At 35.4% G+C, this 19,170-nt stretch overlaps 1 protein-coding gene across 3 annotated transcripts in view; it reads left to right on the top strand.

Moving 5' to 3' along the window:
• Positions 1-19,170, top strand: part of PRKD1 (protein kinase D1) — a 116,083-nt gene that overhangs the window by 43,557 nt on the left and 53,356 nt on the right. For all 3 annotated transcript variants that reach the window (XM_038136844.1, XM_038136846.1, XM_038136847.1), the window contains exon 2: positions 13,177-13,315. In XM_038136844.1, coding sequence (XP_037992772.1) covers positions 13,177-13,315 — 139 coding nt within the window. The remainder of the gene's footprint in view (positions 1-13,176; positions 13,316-19,170) is intronic.

The following is a 19,170-nucleotide window of genomic DNA, read 5'->3' as shown; positions in this document are numbered from 1 at the left end:
AAGAGAGTGTAGAGCAGAAGCACCCAGCTGCAGCTGGGCTGGCTTGGTTTGGACTCTGGCATATTGTCAGAATCCTTGGGCCAGGAGTCTCCTTGTCATGGGCACTGAGAATTCGTGGCTTTCTGCCATACAAGTAAAATGCATGTGGTCAGAACTAAATGGATTCACCACCACTGTTTTTTAATAAAACAATGGCATTACTTTTTTTTTTTTTATTTAACTTGTCACTTTACTTGTTGCCCCTTCTGCAGGAAAAAATTGAAAGATCAGACAACAAAACTCAGTGGTTTTTTTTGTCCTGCCAGGAAAGACATATGTCTCAACTATGAGAGGAGAATTCAAGCAGCTTAACTGAGTTACTTGATTTTAAAATGGTGGTGAATGAGGCTAGCTGTGTTGGTCCCTCTGTTTTTCTTTCATCAGAAGTTAGTCTCCTGATGTTTTTACTCACATTTGTAGGGCCACAGAGCTTATGGGACATACAGGTGTCTGCCCTCTTTGACTATGAACTTTACTGTCAATCTTCCTGCCTCTGATCTATTCCAAAAGACAAAGGTGGCCCATGAACACATAATTTTGTATATTCCTTTTCAGTGTATGAGATCTTGATCAGTCAGCTGCTGGCAATACAATCCCCTGCTCCCTGCAGACTACTAGTTGCTAGGATCTTTGTATATTAAGTGTCTGTCTTTTAACCCTGGCTGGCTGGGTGCCAAATGGCTGGGACTTCAAGCAAATAAGATTATTTTACAATGACTCATTTGTTTTTGGAACTTAGAAGGGTTTCTTTATATATTAAATGAAAGTCTAAAAAGTTTTTTCACTTTGTGACAGCTGCTTTTTCCCTGGCAGGAATAGAATTTTGACTTTGCTTGTAGTGCTCTTGAAATATTGTGGTTAATGCCAAAGACTTCAATTTCTCTACAAAAGGCAGGAAGCCATAATTTCCTTGCTCTAGGTGATATATCTTTAGTATAGTATTCTGTATGAAAATACCCTGTGAACCAGATGCTTCAAGGAGCTGATTCACCTTTTTGTTCTCAGTGTAAATTTCTTCTCTGCACCATTTATAAGTTAACCATTCTGATTTTAAGTAAGAAAAAAAATATTTATTTTTATGGCCTTGTTTAAACGATTGTTTGGAAGATGACTATAAAAAAAGAAAAAGAAGCTTTCTTAAAAAGTTCTAGCCTCAGTTGTGGAATGCAGTTCTGCAACTGAAAGTCATACCACTGCTCAATGTATGAAAAGTGCATTAAAAAAGACTTTTTTAAAAATAGTTTTCAGGAAGGCAGGAGCTAACAGTAGAAATTAAATATTCAGAGACATAATTAAGTCAATATCTTTTCACAAAAGCATTTACAATTTTTTTAGCAGCAGGAGAACTTCTATCTCATCAAAAACAATAGGGAGGAAGCTACCTAAAGTCTAAAGTTAGAGGGGAAGAGCCTTGAGAAAAGTTCCAGTCCCTTGTTGTGCCTGAGAGCAATAGTGTGAAATATCTTTTCTATTGTAGCAAAAGAGGTGAAATTTAATGAGTGTGAAATTCTATACTGGAAAAATTAAGTACTTAAGTAGGGCAATATGGAACTGGATATTTGAACAACCAAACCCATGCAGGAGTTTAGGGTTGACAGTACGTTCATTTCATGTGTTAGATACATGATTTCAAAGATGCACATCCCAGACACATTAAACTCCATGACAACTTTTGTCTTGATGTTTAAAAATATTCTTGAGGCACATAGGTCTGACTGAAACTAAACTGTCAAATAATCTGTCAGTACTAGTTGAATGGGGGTGGACATGTATTCACCCACGCTGAGATGCAAATACTTCCCTTTTGAAATGTGGCAGCTATTTAGGAGCTCTACACAGCCATTCAGGATAAAAAATGGGGAAGTATTTATCCAGTTGAACTTACAATGGGAATTTTAGATAATCAGAAAGGAAAGTCACAGGAATGTGATTTGCAGAAAGGAACATTAAACTGTAGGAATGTACATTACATGGTTTTCTTACTTTGCACTGAAAGCTGGGCTTTTTTAATGGCTTACAGGAGAAGTATAGACTTTCAAAGACCCAAAAGGATTTCTTTCTATTTCAAGTCAGAATGAGCTCTGTCTGCACCTATCTTTGTCCAACCTGTTCTGGGAACACCCAGTGGTGGAGATATCACACACGCCCTCCAAAAGACATTGCTGGTGTTTAAACTATCATTTTCTCTTACTATTGAACTTAAATTCACTTTGTATGCACGTATTACTGCGTATCTAGAGGCAGGAGTAAGGGCTGTCAGTCTCCTTCTGTCTATCTTCTTTCACCTAGTCTTTGGTTAGCTCTTAACATCTTGCCTTTTGTAGCACATTCTGCAAAATTTTTTCTGCTGTTCCTTGGACTGTCTTTGGACACACAGAACTAGATGTGTGTTACATTTGAGGTGTCGTCAATGCCAAAATGAGTTGTATTAAATACCTCTTTTGATGTCTTGAGACTGAAAGAAAAGGATGTTCTGAGAAAAGTCCCAAGAAATCTGTTAGCCAGTCTTTCCAATTTAGCCTGACAGTGAGTGTTGTTGCAGAATATGACATTATAGTAATTTGTTCTAATAATTTTTTCTTGTATAAGAAAGCCATAGGAGTTGTCTAAATTAACTCCTTTTTAAATAGAGTGTCTCCATTAGAAACAAAAATCCTGTAATGTAGGAATAGCACAGCCATATTTGTTTTTCAGTGAGCATTTGTTTTAGATACTTTAATTAAGCAAGAAAAGAAGTTGGACCAGCAAAATAATTCTTGTGTAATCTAATTCTACATAGTCTCAGCTGCTAGAAATTGGAACTTGCAGTTTCTTTATCTGCGAGGCAGATGAATCAATACAAAATCAGATTTCACTTTTTAGTATGGATGCTTATCAAAAATGATCAAATCCTGACCTGCCTTTAGAAATTAAACGGTTTAATCCCCTGCTGCCATGGATAGGAGGAGTATATCTTTCAGTTCCTTAATAATTCTATTAGTCCTTCCTGAATCCTTTTGCCAGTGGCCTAGTTTTTAAATTGTAAATGCTAGGTATGAGAAGACTTCTGATTGCATTTATATACCTGCCAAAAGCAGAGTTAGTAAGTCCACATGCTTTTGATATTCTCTAATTTATGGCAAAAACTATGTTCAGTACATGTGTTCAAGTAGATGTTCACCTAATGATCTACTACACTGGCTAAATTTCATTGTTGCTTTTCAGAATAGAGTCCCTTTTACATCAGAGCAGTTTATATTCCATGTTTCCACATGTCTGAAATGATATTTTGCAAAGTCTGTACACCACTGTTAAGCTATGCTTGCATTTTCCTCATTACATAACCAAGTTATCTAGTTATTGGTTATTACATAACCAAGATATCTAGTTCTGCATAACCAATGTAGTTAAATAGTAATAGTGTATGTCATGTTTTTGTTTGCTCTCTTATTTTGAGGTGCCTACAGCTCTGTGTCCCTTTATGAAGAGCAGCAAATTAGTTTTCGTCATCTTGATTACTCTAGAAGCCCAATCACTGACTTTTCAGCTATTTCAGTTTTCCTTTTTTGGACTTGACAATATGTGTGCAGCTTTTGTGAGTCCTCTTCAACATCCATATCAACAGATGCTAGAGTACAAAGTGTTTAATCATTGATATTCAATAATATCTTTCCCCAAATGGGAAAGTGATTGATAAATCTTTGTGGGTGGTAGAGTTGTTAAAGTTCTTTTTGTTCCTAAAGTATTAGCAAAACTTTTAGTGTGCTTTAAGTGTGCTGACAGTGATATTTCCACATTACTTTGGGCTTCTTCCTTGGTTTTCTACAACTCTAACATTTCTATTTATATCTCTTGCTATCAAGTTTCTGTTTTGAACATTATAATTCTATACATATGGGAGACATACCTTAAAAAGCTCCTTTTTGCAGCCTGGCAATTTCTGTGTTTAATGCAGTTATTTTTTTGAAAGCAATTTAAAAAAAAAAGGAAATTATCCTTAAGGTTTATTAATATACTTATCTTTTGTATGTTTCTAGATTAACAGAAGGCTTAAACATATGTTGAATCGTTATGCCTCTTTCTGCTGTGTGTTCCTGCAGTGAATACATACGATTAAAGGAAGCACTGGATGCATGTAGTCCCATTACAGAGACAGAAACTTTGTTGTTATCTGCTTGTGATCCCATTTTCCTTTCACTGGTTTCCATTTCTTTACTTTCCATTTCTTTACAGTGTCCTAGTATCATAATTAGGAGTCCATTCAAAAAGTTGTGTACTCCACCTTTGAAACATTAAGGTGGGAAGGTGTGGAACCCAAATGGCCTCTTCCCAAGTGATTCACTCTCTAGAAGCCTATCTATAGATTTTGTATTATTATATAAAAGCTGCCATTTTTTTGTCATATTAAAAAAAGAAAAAAAAAAACCCTTGTGTTGTTTTCCTATCCCTAAACAGGTGTTTGATAAGGGAAATCCTTTTGGGTGTTGTAGACAATGAAACTCAGACTTCCTATGACATGGCTTACCTAGAGCTACAAAGCAATGCTAAATCTGCATAAACCAATAATTTACAGGCACTTTTGTCCTAATGTTTTTTACTAGCTCCTATGGATGGCTTTCTCTTAGTGTTTTGGAATGGGGAATTGATGTGTATAACATGGCATTATGAGTTGTTTATTCTAAGTTAGTCATCTGATCCCCAGTACAGGCCTGGTTCTAGGTATGTGTGCTCATGCTTAAACTGGTGTCCAACATGAGTGCCCTCAGCATTTTCTTCTGCTAGAATTCCCTCCTGACTATAGTCCTTACAGAATTAGGGAGCCCAGTAATCCTGTTACTTGGTGGTGTCACTTAATGCTTTATTAAAAAGGATGCTAGTTACTAATAAATGGAAGTTTTATCCTTTATTAATAAGGATCCTAATTATTAGTAATAAATGGAAGTAAAACTGACAACTAAGGAGCAAGCTAATTATTAGTACTAAAAACTGAACCAATATGATTGTTAAACATTCACATTTCTGTCACATTCAGTATGAGAGTGTCCTTTACAAGCATTTTTCAAATGACTCTTAGTGTATTTCCTGAAATACAGAATTAATATTGGGAGTGGATGAAAGAGTAACTAATTTTCAGATTCTCTCTCAATATTTTACTTAAAGTGTGTGGGAATTCTGCTTTTTCAGGAGTAAACCACATACTTGGGAATACTTTATTTAAAGTAGTACTCTTGGTCAGAGATATTTTGTTTTCTGTTTCTGTGCAAAAGAAAAAAATATTTTTAAGTAATTATGTAGACTTGCATCTATCTTGAAGGAAATGAAGTTGATTTTGAAAGTACAGCAGAGGTATAAGGAAGTGAAAGGTCTCTTACCTTCATTAGATCTTTTGAGATCTCTTACCTCAGGAACAGAAGCTTTGACTGCATGTAAGCAGTTTGTGTTGTGCAATCTGTAAAAAGATCAAAGACGCTTGTTCTGCATCTGTGTAGTCTGTTGAGTGAGGTACGTGACTGGTGACTGAGTCTCCTGAATTGATGTAGTGCATCAATGATGCTGAAATGCATCTGGTGGTAGAGTCTCACAAAAATGGGGGGTTTGGTGTTTGTTTTGTTTTGGTTTGGTTATTTATTATTAATAGTGTATGAAATTGGCTCTTTCATCTTTCTTAAATTAGGAATCCCAGACGTAGTATGTGGCATAGAACTAGTAAGACTACAGGTTCAGAAGCAGTCAATACTTGTGAGCAAGGGGCTCTTTAGATGTTTTTATGATGATTATTTTATGATTTTTTTTTTTTTTTTAGTGATTCATCATCCTTTTTCTGCCTGCTTGTTGAAGGGCATGAAAGTTTCTGCTTCATTTTTCAACCTCCTTGGTGAGAAATGCAATCTGTTCATGAAGTATCTGCATAAATGGATGCCTGTCAACAATCTGGCACTTGTTGTCATGTTCTTCTAAACGTTTCACAGGAAGCTCCATGATTCTACACTGGGGTGGACAGTGTTGAGCTGCACAGAGAATGTGTACAGAACTGTGGGAGCCTTTCTGCTGAGGCCCCCCGTTTTCTTAGAGAAGTGTGGCATTAATGGATCAGCGTAGATCTCAAACTCTCAGCACGAAACAACCGAGAAGACAGAAACTCAAAGTTGTCTCCCTCAGTGCTTCTGCCCATGAAAATTTTCAATTCAATAATGCAGTATATACAGATGTGGTAGATGTGATAATATTTTTGCCACCAACAGGATGCAAAGACCAGTTTATATTCTGAGCCTCTTTGTGATTTAATTACTATTACTTCTCTGCATGTTTCTATTGAATTACCCTCTTAATCTCCATGACAGAGCAGTCAGCTATACAAGTGTGCTTGATTTGCATGGCACATGGACTTCTAGAATTTTTATGTGACAAAATTGAGTGTTTTCTCAATTTCTGAGTTATTTAACTTCTTCTTTCTTTACAGCTTCTTGACTCTGCGTTGTCTCCATTGCATTGGAAGTTGTAATAGAATATTCACAAAATGCTGAGGAAATAATGGTAAAAAAGATTAGTCTTAGAGAAGACACATTATATCTGAGAGACAAAGGTTATTTTGAATTAAGGTAGCCTTTGTATGGTATTAATGAAAATCAACTTGCAACACATAATCAACCAAAAACATATTTTTGGTAGCCCGTTGCATGTGATAATTCAGAATAAAGTACTTCCATAGAAGTTTCAATGAAAAATATATCCAATATTTTCAATGGAAATGGAGATGTATTTGTATCTTGTGATAGAACAAATAGAGTAAAACATAGAACAAATAGAGTAACACTAACTATGCTAAAGTTCTCTTTGTTTGAGAGAAAAGTGTTATTATTTTAGATTTTTCATGTTCAGTTGCCATGGTGGATTGACCCCAGCAGCCACTTGCCAGACAGTTCAGGAACAGTGAGAGGAGACTCAGGCCTGGCTGCCTTGAACTGGGAGTTCTTAAGGTCTGCACGGAAGTAGCATGAGTAATGTGGTGTATACTCTCTAATTTTGGCAGTGAGCAATTTGCGTGACAGAGGGCAAACTGACATACAGTGACAGGAAGCATAGGTAGCAAAAGAACCTGTTTGTTTGAAGAAATACAAAGGAAACAACTCCTACCCTGAATGGGTCCAGGAAACAACCTGTACTAAAAAAGGCTGATGAATAGGTAGTTCAGAGTTCAGGCTCTCTCCAGAAAAGCCATTTTTCTATGTTTCACCATGGCCATATTTTTTCTTTTTCATGGGTAGTTCTGTGAAGGAGCTCAGCCATTATTTTTACTCTGTGGAGCTTCATTGTTCCACAGCTAGTCCAAGTCGGGGTGTGTGGGCAACATACTCTGTTCCTGACCCAAGAGAGATGAAAGAATCTGATTTCTGCAGCAGATCACTGCTACAGAGATAGAAAAATATTTGTATGTATGTGTTTGTTATCCAAAATACTATTTACACCACAAAGCAGTCAATAAGAAGTTTGGTGTTTTCAGATGGCCTATTTCGAAGCTGCTTACTAACTGGTATTCCACAGGTAACAAGTCCTTTATAAGACATGTTTGTACATCAAGCATTGTAGTAAAAATGTAAAAGGAATAATGAATACTGTAAATAAGGAATGATGCTGCCACAGTAAAGCATTAAGAAACTTAGCTGATGTTTGGAATGTTCCACATGGTGATAGGTCTCTGAGGTTATATCTAAAAATGTATTTATAAATAAACTGAAATGAGGATACAGGCTCAAGCATTGGCCCAAAATCACATAAACTTTTCAGTTGTTTAATTACATGCTTCCTGATACAGTTTGAACTGTGCCAAATTGCATTCTTTCAGATGATGCTCGGACAGTTTGGATCCTAGCATGTGTAAGAGACTGTTTAAAATAAGGCGTGGCAATGTCATCTCCCTGCTTCTGGGGAAAGAGGTCATCTGTGTGGCAGTGAGCCACTTCTGTGCCACTTAACTGTGGATCCAGAGAATGGTTCCTGGCTGGTATAGTATTCAGCATATTCTTAGTAACTTGTCTGTTTCGCTTAGCAGTTAGATTAGAAGGAAATTGCTAATACATTTTTAGGAATGCAAAGGCAAAAAGGGATCAAAGACCTATATTGCTGTTGCCATTTACCACTTTAACCCTTGTAAATCTGGCTCTTGGCTGTCCTCAAGGGTCATGAGACAATCAAGGTCTTTCCTGTGTCTCTCTCCTAAGTGTATTTTTCTTGCTCTGGTCATCTCTTCCTCACCTTTCAAGATTTCTTCAGTTGCCCCTTTGCCTTTCCAAATGAAGATATTTGTTCATCTATCATTTGTCTGTTTTTCTGAACCTGTGACAAATGGGTTGGACCTGAGCATGTCTTGGATAGTACTGCAACATAGGCAGCATCAAGTTGATTGGTACTACTCATATTTTCCTTTTCCTTCCTGTATAACTGAAGATTGATTGCCTGAGAAAAATAAAAAAGAAGGAAAAAAAGATAAGGAAATAGTTTTTTGCCTATCCTTGCTGTTTGTCTGCCTGGCAAGTGCAAATGCAGTTACTGGAAAGGTCTAGGGTGAGTCACCTTTTCTGAGATGTCTTAAGCACGGAATGTGACATCCTGGATTGAGGTGGAGATGCCACTGCTGCTGGAACAAGCTCCACCTCCTGTTTGTACTCAGATGTTGCTACATATATTCTGTATAGCCATCCTGTAAACTTGTGTTTAAACTCTGGAATTTGTGTTACTTTGTAGTAACTGTAGTGGTGTAAATGTGGGGATAGTCTTTGAACACTAACTGTTTCTTACAGCAAAACCATGAAGTCCTGTGGTATTTTCTTTATGCATAAGATTAATATTTTCATGATAGCATTGGTAAATAGAGCCTTCTAAAAATCTCTTGAGTTTTGCTTGTGAGTTAATAATGACTGCCACAACCAAGTGAAAATTTAGGCAGTCCTCTTGATGAAACATTGGCTTTTCAGTGTCATGATTTTGCTGTGTTCTGACCTCTGTGGAGAAAGGAAATTCTGACTTCTAAAATAAAATGCACTCTTACTTTAAGAATATAAAAGAAAAATGTTTCAGTTTGGTTGATATGATTGTTGAAGTTTTGTACGTGTATATCTTTATACTAAAATGGGAGTATTGATGTAAGACTATTTATTTACTTATTTATTTATGTATGTTAGGGTCAGGTCAACAGTCTTGTTTAAATTAGATCAAGGTTACTTGTGTTTTAGGCAGTTAAGTTAACAAACATTCAGTGTGACTCAGCTTCTCCACATGCTCTGAAGACATTGTTTAGCCCACAGCCCTTATGTGTGCTGGATCAATATCTTGGTGCTGTAAAAGACTTCCAGGTTTTATCCAAGTTTTTTTGCAGGTGCTGATATGATAATCACTAAGGACTTCTAAAAACCTAACTAATCTAGAAGAAAAAACCAGACATCACTAAATGACACAATTAAATTTAATTTTAAGGAAAAGTTCAATGATGACTGAAAAAATTAAAAAAACAACTGTCATGACTTCCTAGAATAAAGCAACGGAACCTAACCCTTACAAAAGATGTGCAAAATTTTAACATATAAAAAGACAAAAACAGGAAGATGACTTTTTTTCAGTCTTAGCAGTGAGACTCCATCTGCCTCTGTGTTTCAATTTTATTATGTCAAAAGAAGCTTTTTTGCAAAATTATCTCAGCAACAGACTTTTTTCACTATTGGATTACATTACTAATTGCAATGAAACATCATAATTGTTTAGAGTACATGTTTTCCTGTTCTTCCAGGTTAAGTTCTTCAGGGGAAGAAATTTATTTTTCATGAGGTTTTCATTTGACATAGCTACTATGCTAATCTTTCTAATACATATTTATTAAACCAAACTGGTTGTCTCACCTTAGAGAGTCTTATCTTTCTTTGAAGTTAATTTCCATTCTAAATTGTGGTTTACCAGAAAAGAAGGAGACAGAGTAGGTTTCCATTCAGATAACTGTAGATAGGATTTGTTATTATTAATTTATTTTTGAAAGCTTCACAGTTCAATTTGGATATATGTTAGCATTTAGATATATCAGGTCTTGTAAAGTTTCATTCTCTAATAAAAACCTTTTGATTGTCACAATAAATAGAGTTTTAAATACAACTAACATTGTCTTCTGTCAGCTTCTCTTTGATCCTTGTTTTGAGAAAGACTGTTAATAACAGCATGGTTGTGGATGTACATAGCTCATATTTGCATTTGGAGGGATCAGTGACATTGAAATTACTGACTGATGTGATGGATAGTGGGTTAAATGAATTACTGAATACTTATAATTAGACATTCTAGTTATTGAAATTTGAGTCTACCTTTTTTTTTTTTTTTTGTAGTAACACTTGAAGGCTTTTTAATTGAAAATCCAGAATTTGCATGATCACTTGGCTAGTATATGGTTATTGGTAAAGAATTTTGGTGGATTTTCTTGAGATTTACAGTTGCTAAGGGTAAAAACACTTCATTGCTTGCTTCTGTTTTGTATCTGCTGAGGAAAGATTAGTGCTGAGGCTCCTTTTGTCCTGTGTTTTATGGATGATCTACTACGAAAGTGCCCACAATCTGGGCAATAACAAATTGACTTGTAATAACTTGAGATCCTGATCAGCAGTCTTTTTCATCTGAAAACATAATTTTATTTTGTATTTCTTTAAAGTCTTATGGGTAGATGGGTGATGTAATATTTTTAGAAAATGAAAGAAGTGCACAATTTCAGTGTGCTTATTGCAGGTGACTTCAAATGCTAGTAGCACTTCCTCTTTTTTACCATAAAAGCTACTACAATATAATGTAAGGTATGTTCTATACCAGTGTTTAGACAGCATTTCTTTTAATGCTCAATGTTTGGAATAGAAGTCTGTTATTTGCCTATTGCAGTTTTACTTGTTAGTAAATTTATTTTTTCACTTATATCTGTTCATATTTTGTTTCTGCTTATTGGTGGAAAGGGATTGGTTAAAATGAAGGGGGAGAACTCATTTTAGAGTGTTTCCCTTTACATTTTCTCAAACCAAGACAGGAGGGTATCTAATAAATAACACTGGGGATAGACTTGAGATGATTTAGAAATTTTGCTAAATTTTAAATCTGGAACCTAGAATTTCTGATAAGTGATCATGTTAAAAATCTAATATGTCTATTTCTAAAAAGGGGAAGGCAGAACATGTTTGAAAAACACAGTTAAACTGTGGCAGTTAAGCAAGTTATTATGCTGTAAAGGTAATTTATCCAGTTTCGCTTGTAAACTAAAGCACCTTTGACTGAAGCATACTGAAAGGCCATTAAAGTGATTCATTTTACTTCACACTTGGAGCAGGCAAACAAGGTGTTTATGGACAGCTTTGGTATCATAATTGATACTGATGACTTGTTAAGCAGCCAGAAATACATCCTGTTTCTGAACCCTGTGTAAGCAAGTCTTCCACTCCTGATTCTTACAGATGTACTGCATTTCCTCATGGCCATTATAATGACTATTTAACTCTGGTAGTTCTGCTTTAAGCAGCTATTATACTGAAAGGAGGCCTTCTGTTATTATTGGGGAGTTTAGCTCCAATGCCATAAATTCCCTGCTTTGTGTCGTGTTCAGCAAAACTGACTGCTGTTTATGGTGGTGTAATACCAAGCATCGTGGCTTCTTTTTGTTTACTTTGGTCTGTGCATATCAGCATTATTGTTGTCAGGAATAAGCTTAGCTGAGGGAATTTTTGTCACTGTTGCAACGGTTGGTCCTGATACAATGTCTGAGAATCACACCATCAAAATGACTGTTTTGACATGAGAGTGGAGTATCTGGGGAAAACTAATTCAAACAGAAGATATTTCTTGTATGTAATTTATCAGAAAATACTGTGATTGAATTTACTTTTTTCTTCAGAATATACTAACTTGTACCTCATGCTACCCATATCTCTACAGACATATACAGTATGTGTAATATTGCAGATACTTTTATAGGTAGAAAAAGTAGAGCTATTTGAAAAAAGCAAATGGAATGGGAATATAAAGAGAGAGCAAGCAATTTAAATAATAATGAATTTAGCGGGAAATGCCTCTTTTTCTGAAATCCAGTGAAATGACAAAAAATTTGCAGTTTTTGAAAAGGATCAGCAGTTCCCATTTTGAAGAATAATATTTCACTGCCTCTATAAAAGAAAATTCTTAGGAATGCCGCTGTGTTTGTGTATAACCTCAAAACATACCAGTTTATTTCTCTGGCTGTACTTGTCATTGTGTTTTTTTCCTTGCATGTTGCCAAAACATGGAGTAGTGCATTGATGTAAAATTGAGTGGATTCTTTTGTAACATAGAAAGGGTTTCTTGGCTGTGTTTCCAGAACAAATTCTTAGTTCTTTAGGCTGGGAGCGTGAAAAAAGTGCAATTTTTTTTGCTTCAGAAAACAAAAATAAAACCAAAAAAAGTTACCTAAATAATAATCTCCAGTGTATAACCTCAGAGTTTTTAAGAAACCTTTTTTAGTTTAAACAGGATTTAATCTGATTTTGCAGCTCAAATTTCTCTGCATTGAATCAAATGATTATGATAAATTTTGAAATATTGTTTTGAACCATTGTTTTATGTGCCTGGTAACTTCATTCTCAAAAAATAGATATTTCATATTGAGTTGTCATTTTAAGCATTGAATCTTAGGCAGAGCTGAAATATATTTATTTTGGCTTCAAAGCATCTTTTGGGAAGACATCTGGGGAGAGATTGTAGAATCATGGAATAATACAATCTAGACTAGAAGGGCACTCCAAAGAACATCTAGTCCAAACAGCTGCTCCAGGTCTAATTAAATCATCTTACTCAGGAACTCGTGTGAGGAAAAAGTTACCAGCAGTGGCTGCAGGATACATTTACTTCTCTCTCACTTCCTAGTGGATACTGCATTGTTCACAGGAAGAGAAAGGCAAATGAGCTTATTTGCTTGATGGAAAAAAAACATTTCAGAATATAGTGATAAATATTTTCATAGATGAAAAAATATATATCCTGTTTGATACTAGTCTGAGAAGTGGTCCAGTCTACCCTCAAAATTTCATTATGCATTCATTGTGTTTCACAGTTTTGTATTTTACAGTTATGTGTTTTACAGCATAGTAAATTCTCATGGGTTTGTGTTTGCAGTTTCCCGAATGTGGCTTTTATGGAATGTACGACAAAATCTTGCTCTTCCGTCATGACCCTACCTCTGAAAACATTCTCCAGTTGGTGAAATCAGCTGCAGATATCCAAGAAGGAGACCTAGTTGAAGTTGTCTTATCAGGTAACTAAAAAGCAATGAAAATTACTGTCAATCTTTTGCAAATGAAAATATCCAGAGTAGTTTTCTCCCAATTAGATTTTGACCCAGCATAGGTGAGAGTCCATACAACCAAAATTTCCTTTCTCTTGATTCCCTTTTCAGATGCATATAGGCATATTGTGCCTTTCACTTTTTTCTGTTGACCTGTATATTTTGTAACAACTCCTTTCATCCATATCTCTAGTGAAGCAACAGGTTAACTAGTTAATAGTGTTAATAAGCTAGTTAACTAGTTAATATTAACGTTATTAAGCTTTTTGCTTTATGTACAGTGCTATGAAAATGTCCACTGGAAAAAGAGTAATTGCTTTTTCAAAGCCCTGCATAATTATGCTTGCCAAGACTGCTCTGACTCTTTACATGACTTATTTTTTTAAATTATGAGAGAAAGGGGAGAGCACAATTACGTGACTCAAATTTTTTAGAAGTCTGAGGATGTCATTAGGTGTCAATAGGACTTGTCAAAAGCTTAGATGTAAGAAGATATGAGCTTTGTGACTCGGAATGGTGCACAGTTTGCATGGGTGTGCAGTAGAGTGAATGCTGGAACTTAAAAGATGTAAAGGTGCTATTTGGCAATTAAAACTTGGAAGATGGTTGAAGGGCTGAATTTTTGCAGTTGGAACATGCAGTTAGAGCATCTGGAAAGATGCTTAGGTGCAGAGACATGTATGCCATATTAAAGTAAACATTGCAACTGTAGAAGGGTGTAGGATTAGTGAAGAGAAAGGCCAAGTCCTAATGGATTCTGAAAAGAGTGGAAGTTAGGTCACATCATCTAAGCCAACTGAGATTTTAAACATAGTTTTCTTGTGGAGGACCCTATTCCATATTCTTTGTTTAGAATAGGAAAGAGTGAAATAAGGAATAATGCATGTCATTCCTGTAAGTCATCATTCATCTTTTCCATATCAGGAAATCAGCTTTTCACGTTCAAAAAGATACCAGAAATTTGAACTTAATATTTTCCACAGAACGTAATCACTCCACATCAGTAATTGTGATGCAGTGAAAAAAGTTAACAAAGACTTCAGTGCTTTATTTCATATATTGTTTATATGAAGTGTAGATCACATGCCTATTAGTTTGCCAAAATTAGGCAAGTAGCTCTTTAAATCTTAAGGAGCAAAGGACAGCTAATGAAACTTCTAGTGTGTCATGGCCTGACTGATGGCACTTTTACAAATTAAAACCTTTAGTTAGCTGTCTCAAATTAAGCATGTTTCTTCAATAAACACTTGAAAGCATTAGTGTCCTCCCCCAAATGAACTTAAACTAAATAAAGCAATTAATTTTTGCAGACAATTCCTGTGTTGTGTAAAGGGGGGGAAGTATTCCCAGTTCTGCAACACTGAAAATGAGAAAGAAATGTGCAAACAATCTGTAATGTTTAGGGAATCATTCAGACAATACTGGCAGTTTTTTATTGAAAAATATTCAGACATAGTTTAAAAATTGTTATGGATTTGATAATAGTGCATATCAAAGTAGCTGTAGATGGGTTGTCTCCTTTTAAATTAAAGGACAAAGTCTATCTAAATACAGGGCCAGAAGAAGTCTTTTTCAGGATGTTTAATAATATGCACTGAAAAATTATTTTGAAGGGATTAAAAAAACCTTCCGGAAACAGAAGAGATTGGCCTTCAGCGCTGCAGTGTATGATATTGAGTGCTTGAGTGGTGGAAGGACAAATGTAATACAATATGTGTTCAGATGCATATGTTGGAATGATCGAAGTGTTTTATTTCTAGCCTTCATTAGAGACAACTAAACAGAATATACATTCTAAAGTTCTGTAAATTCAAGGTGCATTATGGTAATTGTTTTTGAATGTCATGTCCAAAAGAGGCAGTAGAACACATTGTTACTGCTATGGCTTTGCTGCTGAAAACTCTTTGGGTCAGCATCCCCCGAGGCACTGATATCTGATGTCAAAAGCTGTACTGATCAACTGCATTCATTTTTTATTGCTCAGGTCAATACTGTTCAGAGTAGAGAAAACTGAACTGTCAGTCTTTGTATTCAGGGTTATACAATCAGTAGTATGCATTTTCTTTTTTTCACTGTAGTTTACTTAAAACTTTATTAAAAAAGCTGGAGCACCCATGATTTTTTTCCTACTGTGCATATGTTCTTGGCAGTTTAAGGATTAGTAAATAGGATTGTTTTCTGGTTTAGAAAGTTCCAAGTTCTTGAATGAGCTGAAAATTATCTGCAGAAACTTACAGGGGAGAGGTGTTGCTCACTGTAGCTGAAGCACCTTAGTCTGTTTTAGTGAAGAAAATTGTACCTGTAGATGTCATGCAATGTAACTGAAACAGTTTGTGTTTGACCAAAAGATTTCTGGTGAAACACAAGAAATTTACTCAGCTCATATTGCAGCATCTGCCATGCTTTTGTATTCCTAATGAAAATTATTACTTGCATTTTGCATTGATGCAATACAATGTAGTATTTTAATGGACTGCAAGAATCATGTAATGTGCTGAACAAATGTTGTGTGTCTGTCTGCTGACTCCTCCAGAGGAGATAAGCACAGGCTGTTGCAGTCAGCCAGATGAATTGTGGTTCAGTGCCAATATAGATTCTGGCATTTTGGAACTGAAAGGTCAAACATTATTATAAGAGTGGAAGCAAAAGAGTATGTTGAGTGTATGAGGTTAGCTGCACACTAAAAGAGGAAAAGGGAACTTTTATTAGTAGCCCTAATAAATAAATAGTTTTACTTGTATTATTATTTTCCTTTTATTTTATGTATTTTAGAAAATATCTGTTTGAACACTTTATTTATGGCATTCTGATAGTGTTTGTATAGGAATATGGGAACACTTGAGAAATGTATTAGAACCAAAAATTTGTATGTTGAATACATTTGGTTTATTAGGCTGCACTCCTAGGCACTCATTGAACAGTATCACTAATACCCTTCTGGCTGTAACATATAACTCACCATGTTTCTGTTTACTTAGCTGTGTATTTTCTATATTATTTTTTTCTTCAAAATATTGGAAAGTTCATCTTGTCTTCAGATGCCCAAAGGAAGAAAATTTACTATTTCTGTGGAAATCTCCGCTAATTTGTTCATTGAATCTGATATACTTAGTTCTATGCATTTCAGACTGAAAAGGATCTGAATCTTTGGAGAAAGGATTTTATCAAAGTGTATTTGTAGGAAGGGTTGCTTTTATTAGAACACCATCAAAAATTAGTAGGCAGCCCAGAATCAGGAAGCAAGGTACAGAAGTGGCAGTCTAAGTTAAAAGATGGCTGGAAATGAGTAGCCAGTCATTTCCACTGAAAGAAATAGAAACCAGAAGTTACATCTTTTTAGATCTCTCTCTCTCTCTCTCTCAAATGTAGTTTTCCTGTCTGCTCAAGAAAAGGAAGCATATTTATGTAAAGTGAGTTTAAGCTAAAAAATGTCCTTCAGTCTTGAGGTGATCAAGTAGTATTTGCTGAAATCTTCAACTGGACCTCTGAAAAGTTAACTTTCATGTTCCACTCATGAAATAGAGGATGCAAACATTAATTACCAAAATAGCATAATGTAAAATTGACAATAAGTTTGAAAAGAATGGATTATTTTTGCTGTGATAAACTCCCTTCTTTAAGTTAACTCCTAGGTTTTTGGAGGTCTTCAGTGTTGTTTTTACTAGCTTATAAAAAATTATTTATTTCATCTGCAGTTTGTTGATGCCAATGAATCTATATTAATGATAGGTGCTGTCCTTCATACCCTTTCTTTGCAGAGAAGTTAACAAGTTTTTACTTTAAGTTGTTACATGAGATCTGGAAAGTAGTTCAGTTAGCCCGTTTCTGAAATGAATGATGTGTTGAAGATATTATTTAAAGCTGTCTGTAGATGCAATTGCCACCCTTCATCTGTGTATGTGTGACTTTTTTCAGAATAACTATTTGTTGTTTTTTTAAATGTAGGCACAGACTCTATAGAACAAGCTGACAGATGAGAATTGCTGTGCTTCTGTACATCTGTATTCTCTTTTTGAGTTCTGATTTTGAGGACTTCAAAGAAAAAAATTACTTTAGATGTCTTTAGACTTGTTTTTGTCAGCATAGTTTGTCCTCTTCTGTACCTTGTTCATGAAGTTTATTAAAAACTGCGGTGTAAATTTGCTAAGTCTATTCATAATATAGAGGAAAAAAATGGTATATTTACAGTTTTAATATGGGTTTGCTTATAAAAATTCTATCTTGTTTTTACTGGGCAAAGTTCCATTGAGATGTAAGAGGTTTTTGTCGGCTGCTGGAAAGCAGACAGTGAGACGTTAGCATCTTGTGTGAATTAGTGGAATATACTTCATCTGCTTGCTGTGACCAGTTGTGCTCAACTTGGCAGGATTCCTGAAGCAAGAAAGTCAAATAGGAGCTATTTTACGTTCCCTTGCTGAGCTGATGAGGGCAGGAATTGATCCAGTGCTTTTGTTAAGAAGCTGTTTCTGTTGTAATATCACATAGATGGTAGATCACCTGCTTGTTAGATTTGGACCTTTTATTTTGATTCAGTACAGTGTATACTGCCTATGATAAAATATACTGGGCTGAATAAAAGCTGTGGATAGCTGTACAATTTCAGTAAATGCCATTTATCAACACATAACAGGATTGTAGTGTCAGTTCAACTTGAGACGAAACACTATGATATTGTATCTCTGAACATAATGTTATAGTACTTACATAGTTGGTCACAGTTTGTGATTTTGCTTTGTTGTGATTGAAGAGCATCCTTCTCTTGGTGCCTTCATGGCTATGTTAACATGCTGTTTTTTTGGTGTCTTGAGAAATACAAATATCTTTATTCTGTCTAAGATGAAATTTTAGCAATTATTCTTCCTTTGTGTCCTTTCAATTTTCTCTATATGTCATTTTTCTTATTTCTGTAGAGATCAGGCTCATTCGTGATAAGGTTAAAGTTGATTGATTTTGTATCCCTCACTGTTCATCAGTCTAACATTGTTCTTGGGTCATGAATTTCAGAGAAATGACTGTGTTTGAAGTTGTCAGAACTGAAAGATTCTTTCCTTTATTTTGATTATATTTGTCTCATTGTCTTTTTTTCCATATATAACTGTGTTAATTCTTACTTTCTGGGCAATGCTTGTATATGAGAGGTCACGGTTCCACTGCTACCTAATAGATCAAACATCCAGCCTTATACATCTCTAATTGTCTGATTTGCTGAGAGAATACATTTTTGGTTTGTGTGGTCTTTAATGAAATTGTCAGTTCATTTGAGATATTTCACTTGGTTTTCCAGATTTAATGCAAACACTTTCATTCCAAATGCTCATAAAGAAATGATGCTTTCATGAGAGAACAGGGTAAATGCTCAAATGGATAAATAACTGTTTATGACGTAGGAAGCAAAGGGTAGAAGTGCGTGCTATTTTCACAGTGGAAGCAGGTTTCCAGCAAGGTTCTTGAGTCTGTTCTGTTAAATACATTCATGAATGATCTGGAAAGCATTACTAGTAAAGTGTCAGGTGTAGCAGTGGAATAGAAAATGACTTGTAATGTCACTGCCCTTGTGTCATCTACCTTTGTCACCTTCTCTGCTTCAGAGAATGCTGATGTTGCTTTGAGAACTCCTCTTTCAAAGACAGAAGTCCAGGCTTAGTGGATTTTTGTCTGACCCAGTGATTCTTATGCTTTTGTATGCCTATGATATTATGTCACTGAAAAGAGACATAAGTCATGTCACACCACTTTACACAGGCCTCACCTCAATAAGTTGTACAGCTGGCTTTTCAAGGAAGGTGGAATTGAAGCTGATTAGCTACATTAATTGCAGTTAATGC

This window comes from Motacilla alba, chromosome 5, assembly GCF_015832195.1.
Source record: "Motacilla alba alba isolate MOTALB_02 chromosome 5, Motacilla_alba_V1.0_pri, whole genome shotgun sequence".
In the NCBI taxonomy this organism is placed as follows: domain Eukaryota; kingdom Metazoa; phylum Chordata; class Aves; order Passeriformes; family Motacillidae; genus Motacilla; species Motacilla alba.
The sequence above is the reverse complement of the archived record's forward strand: the minus strand, read 5'-3'. Positions and strand labels throughout refer to the sequence as shown.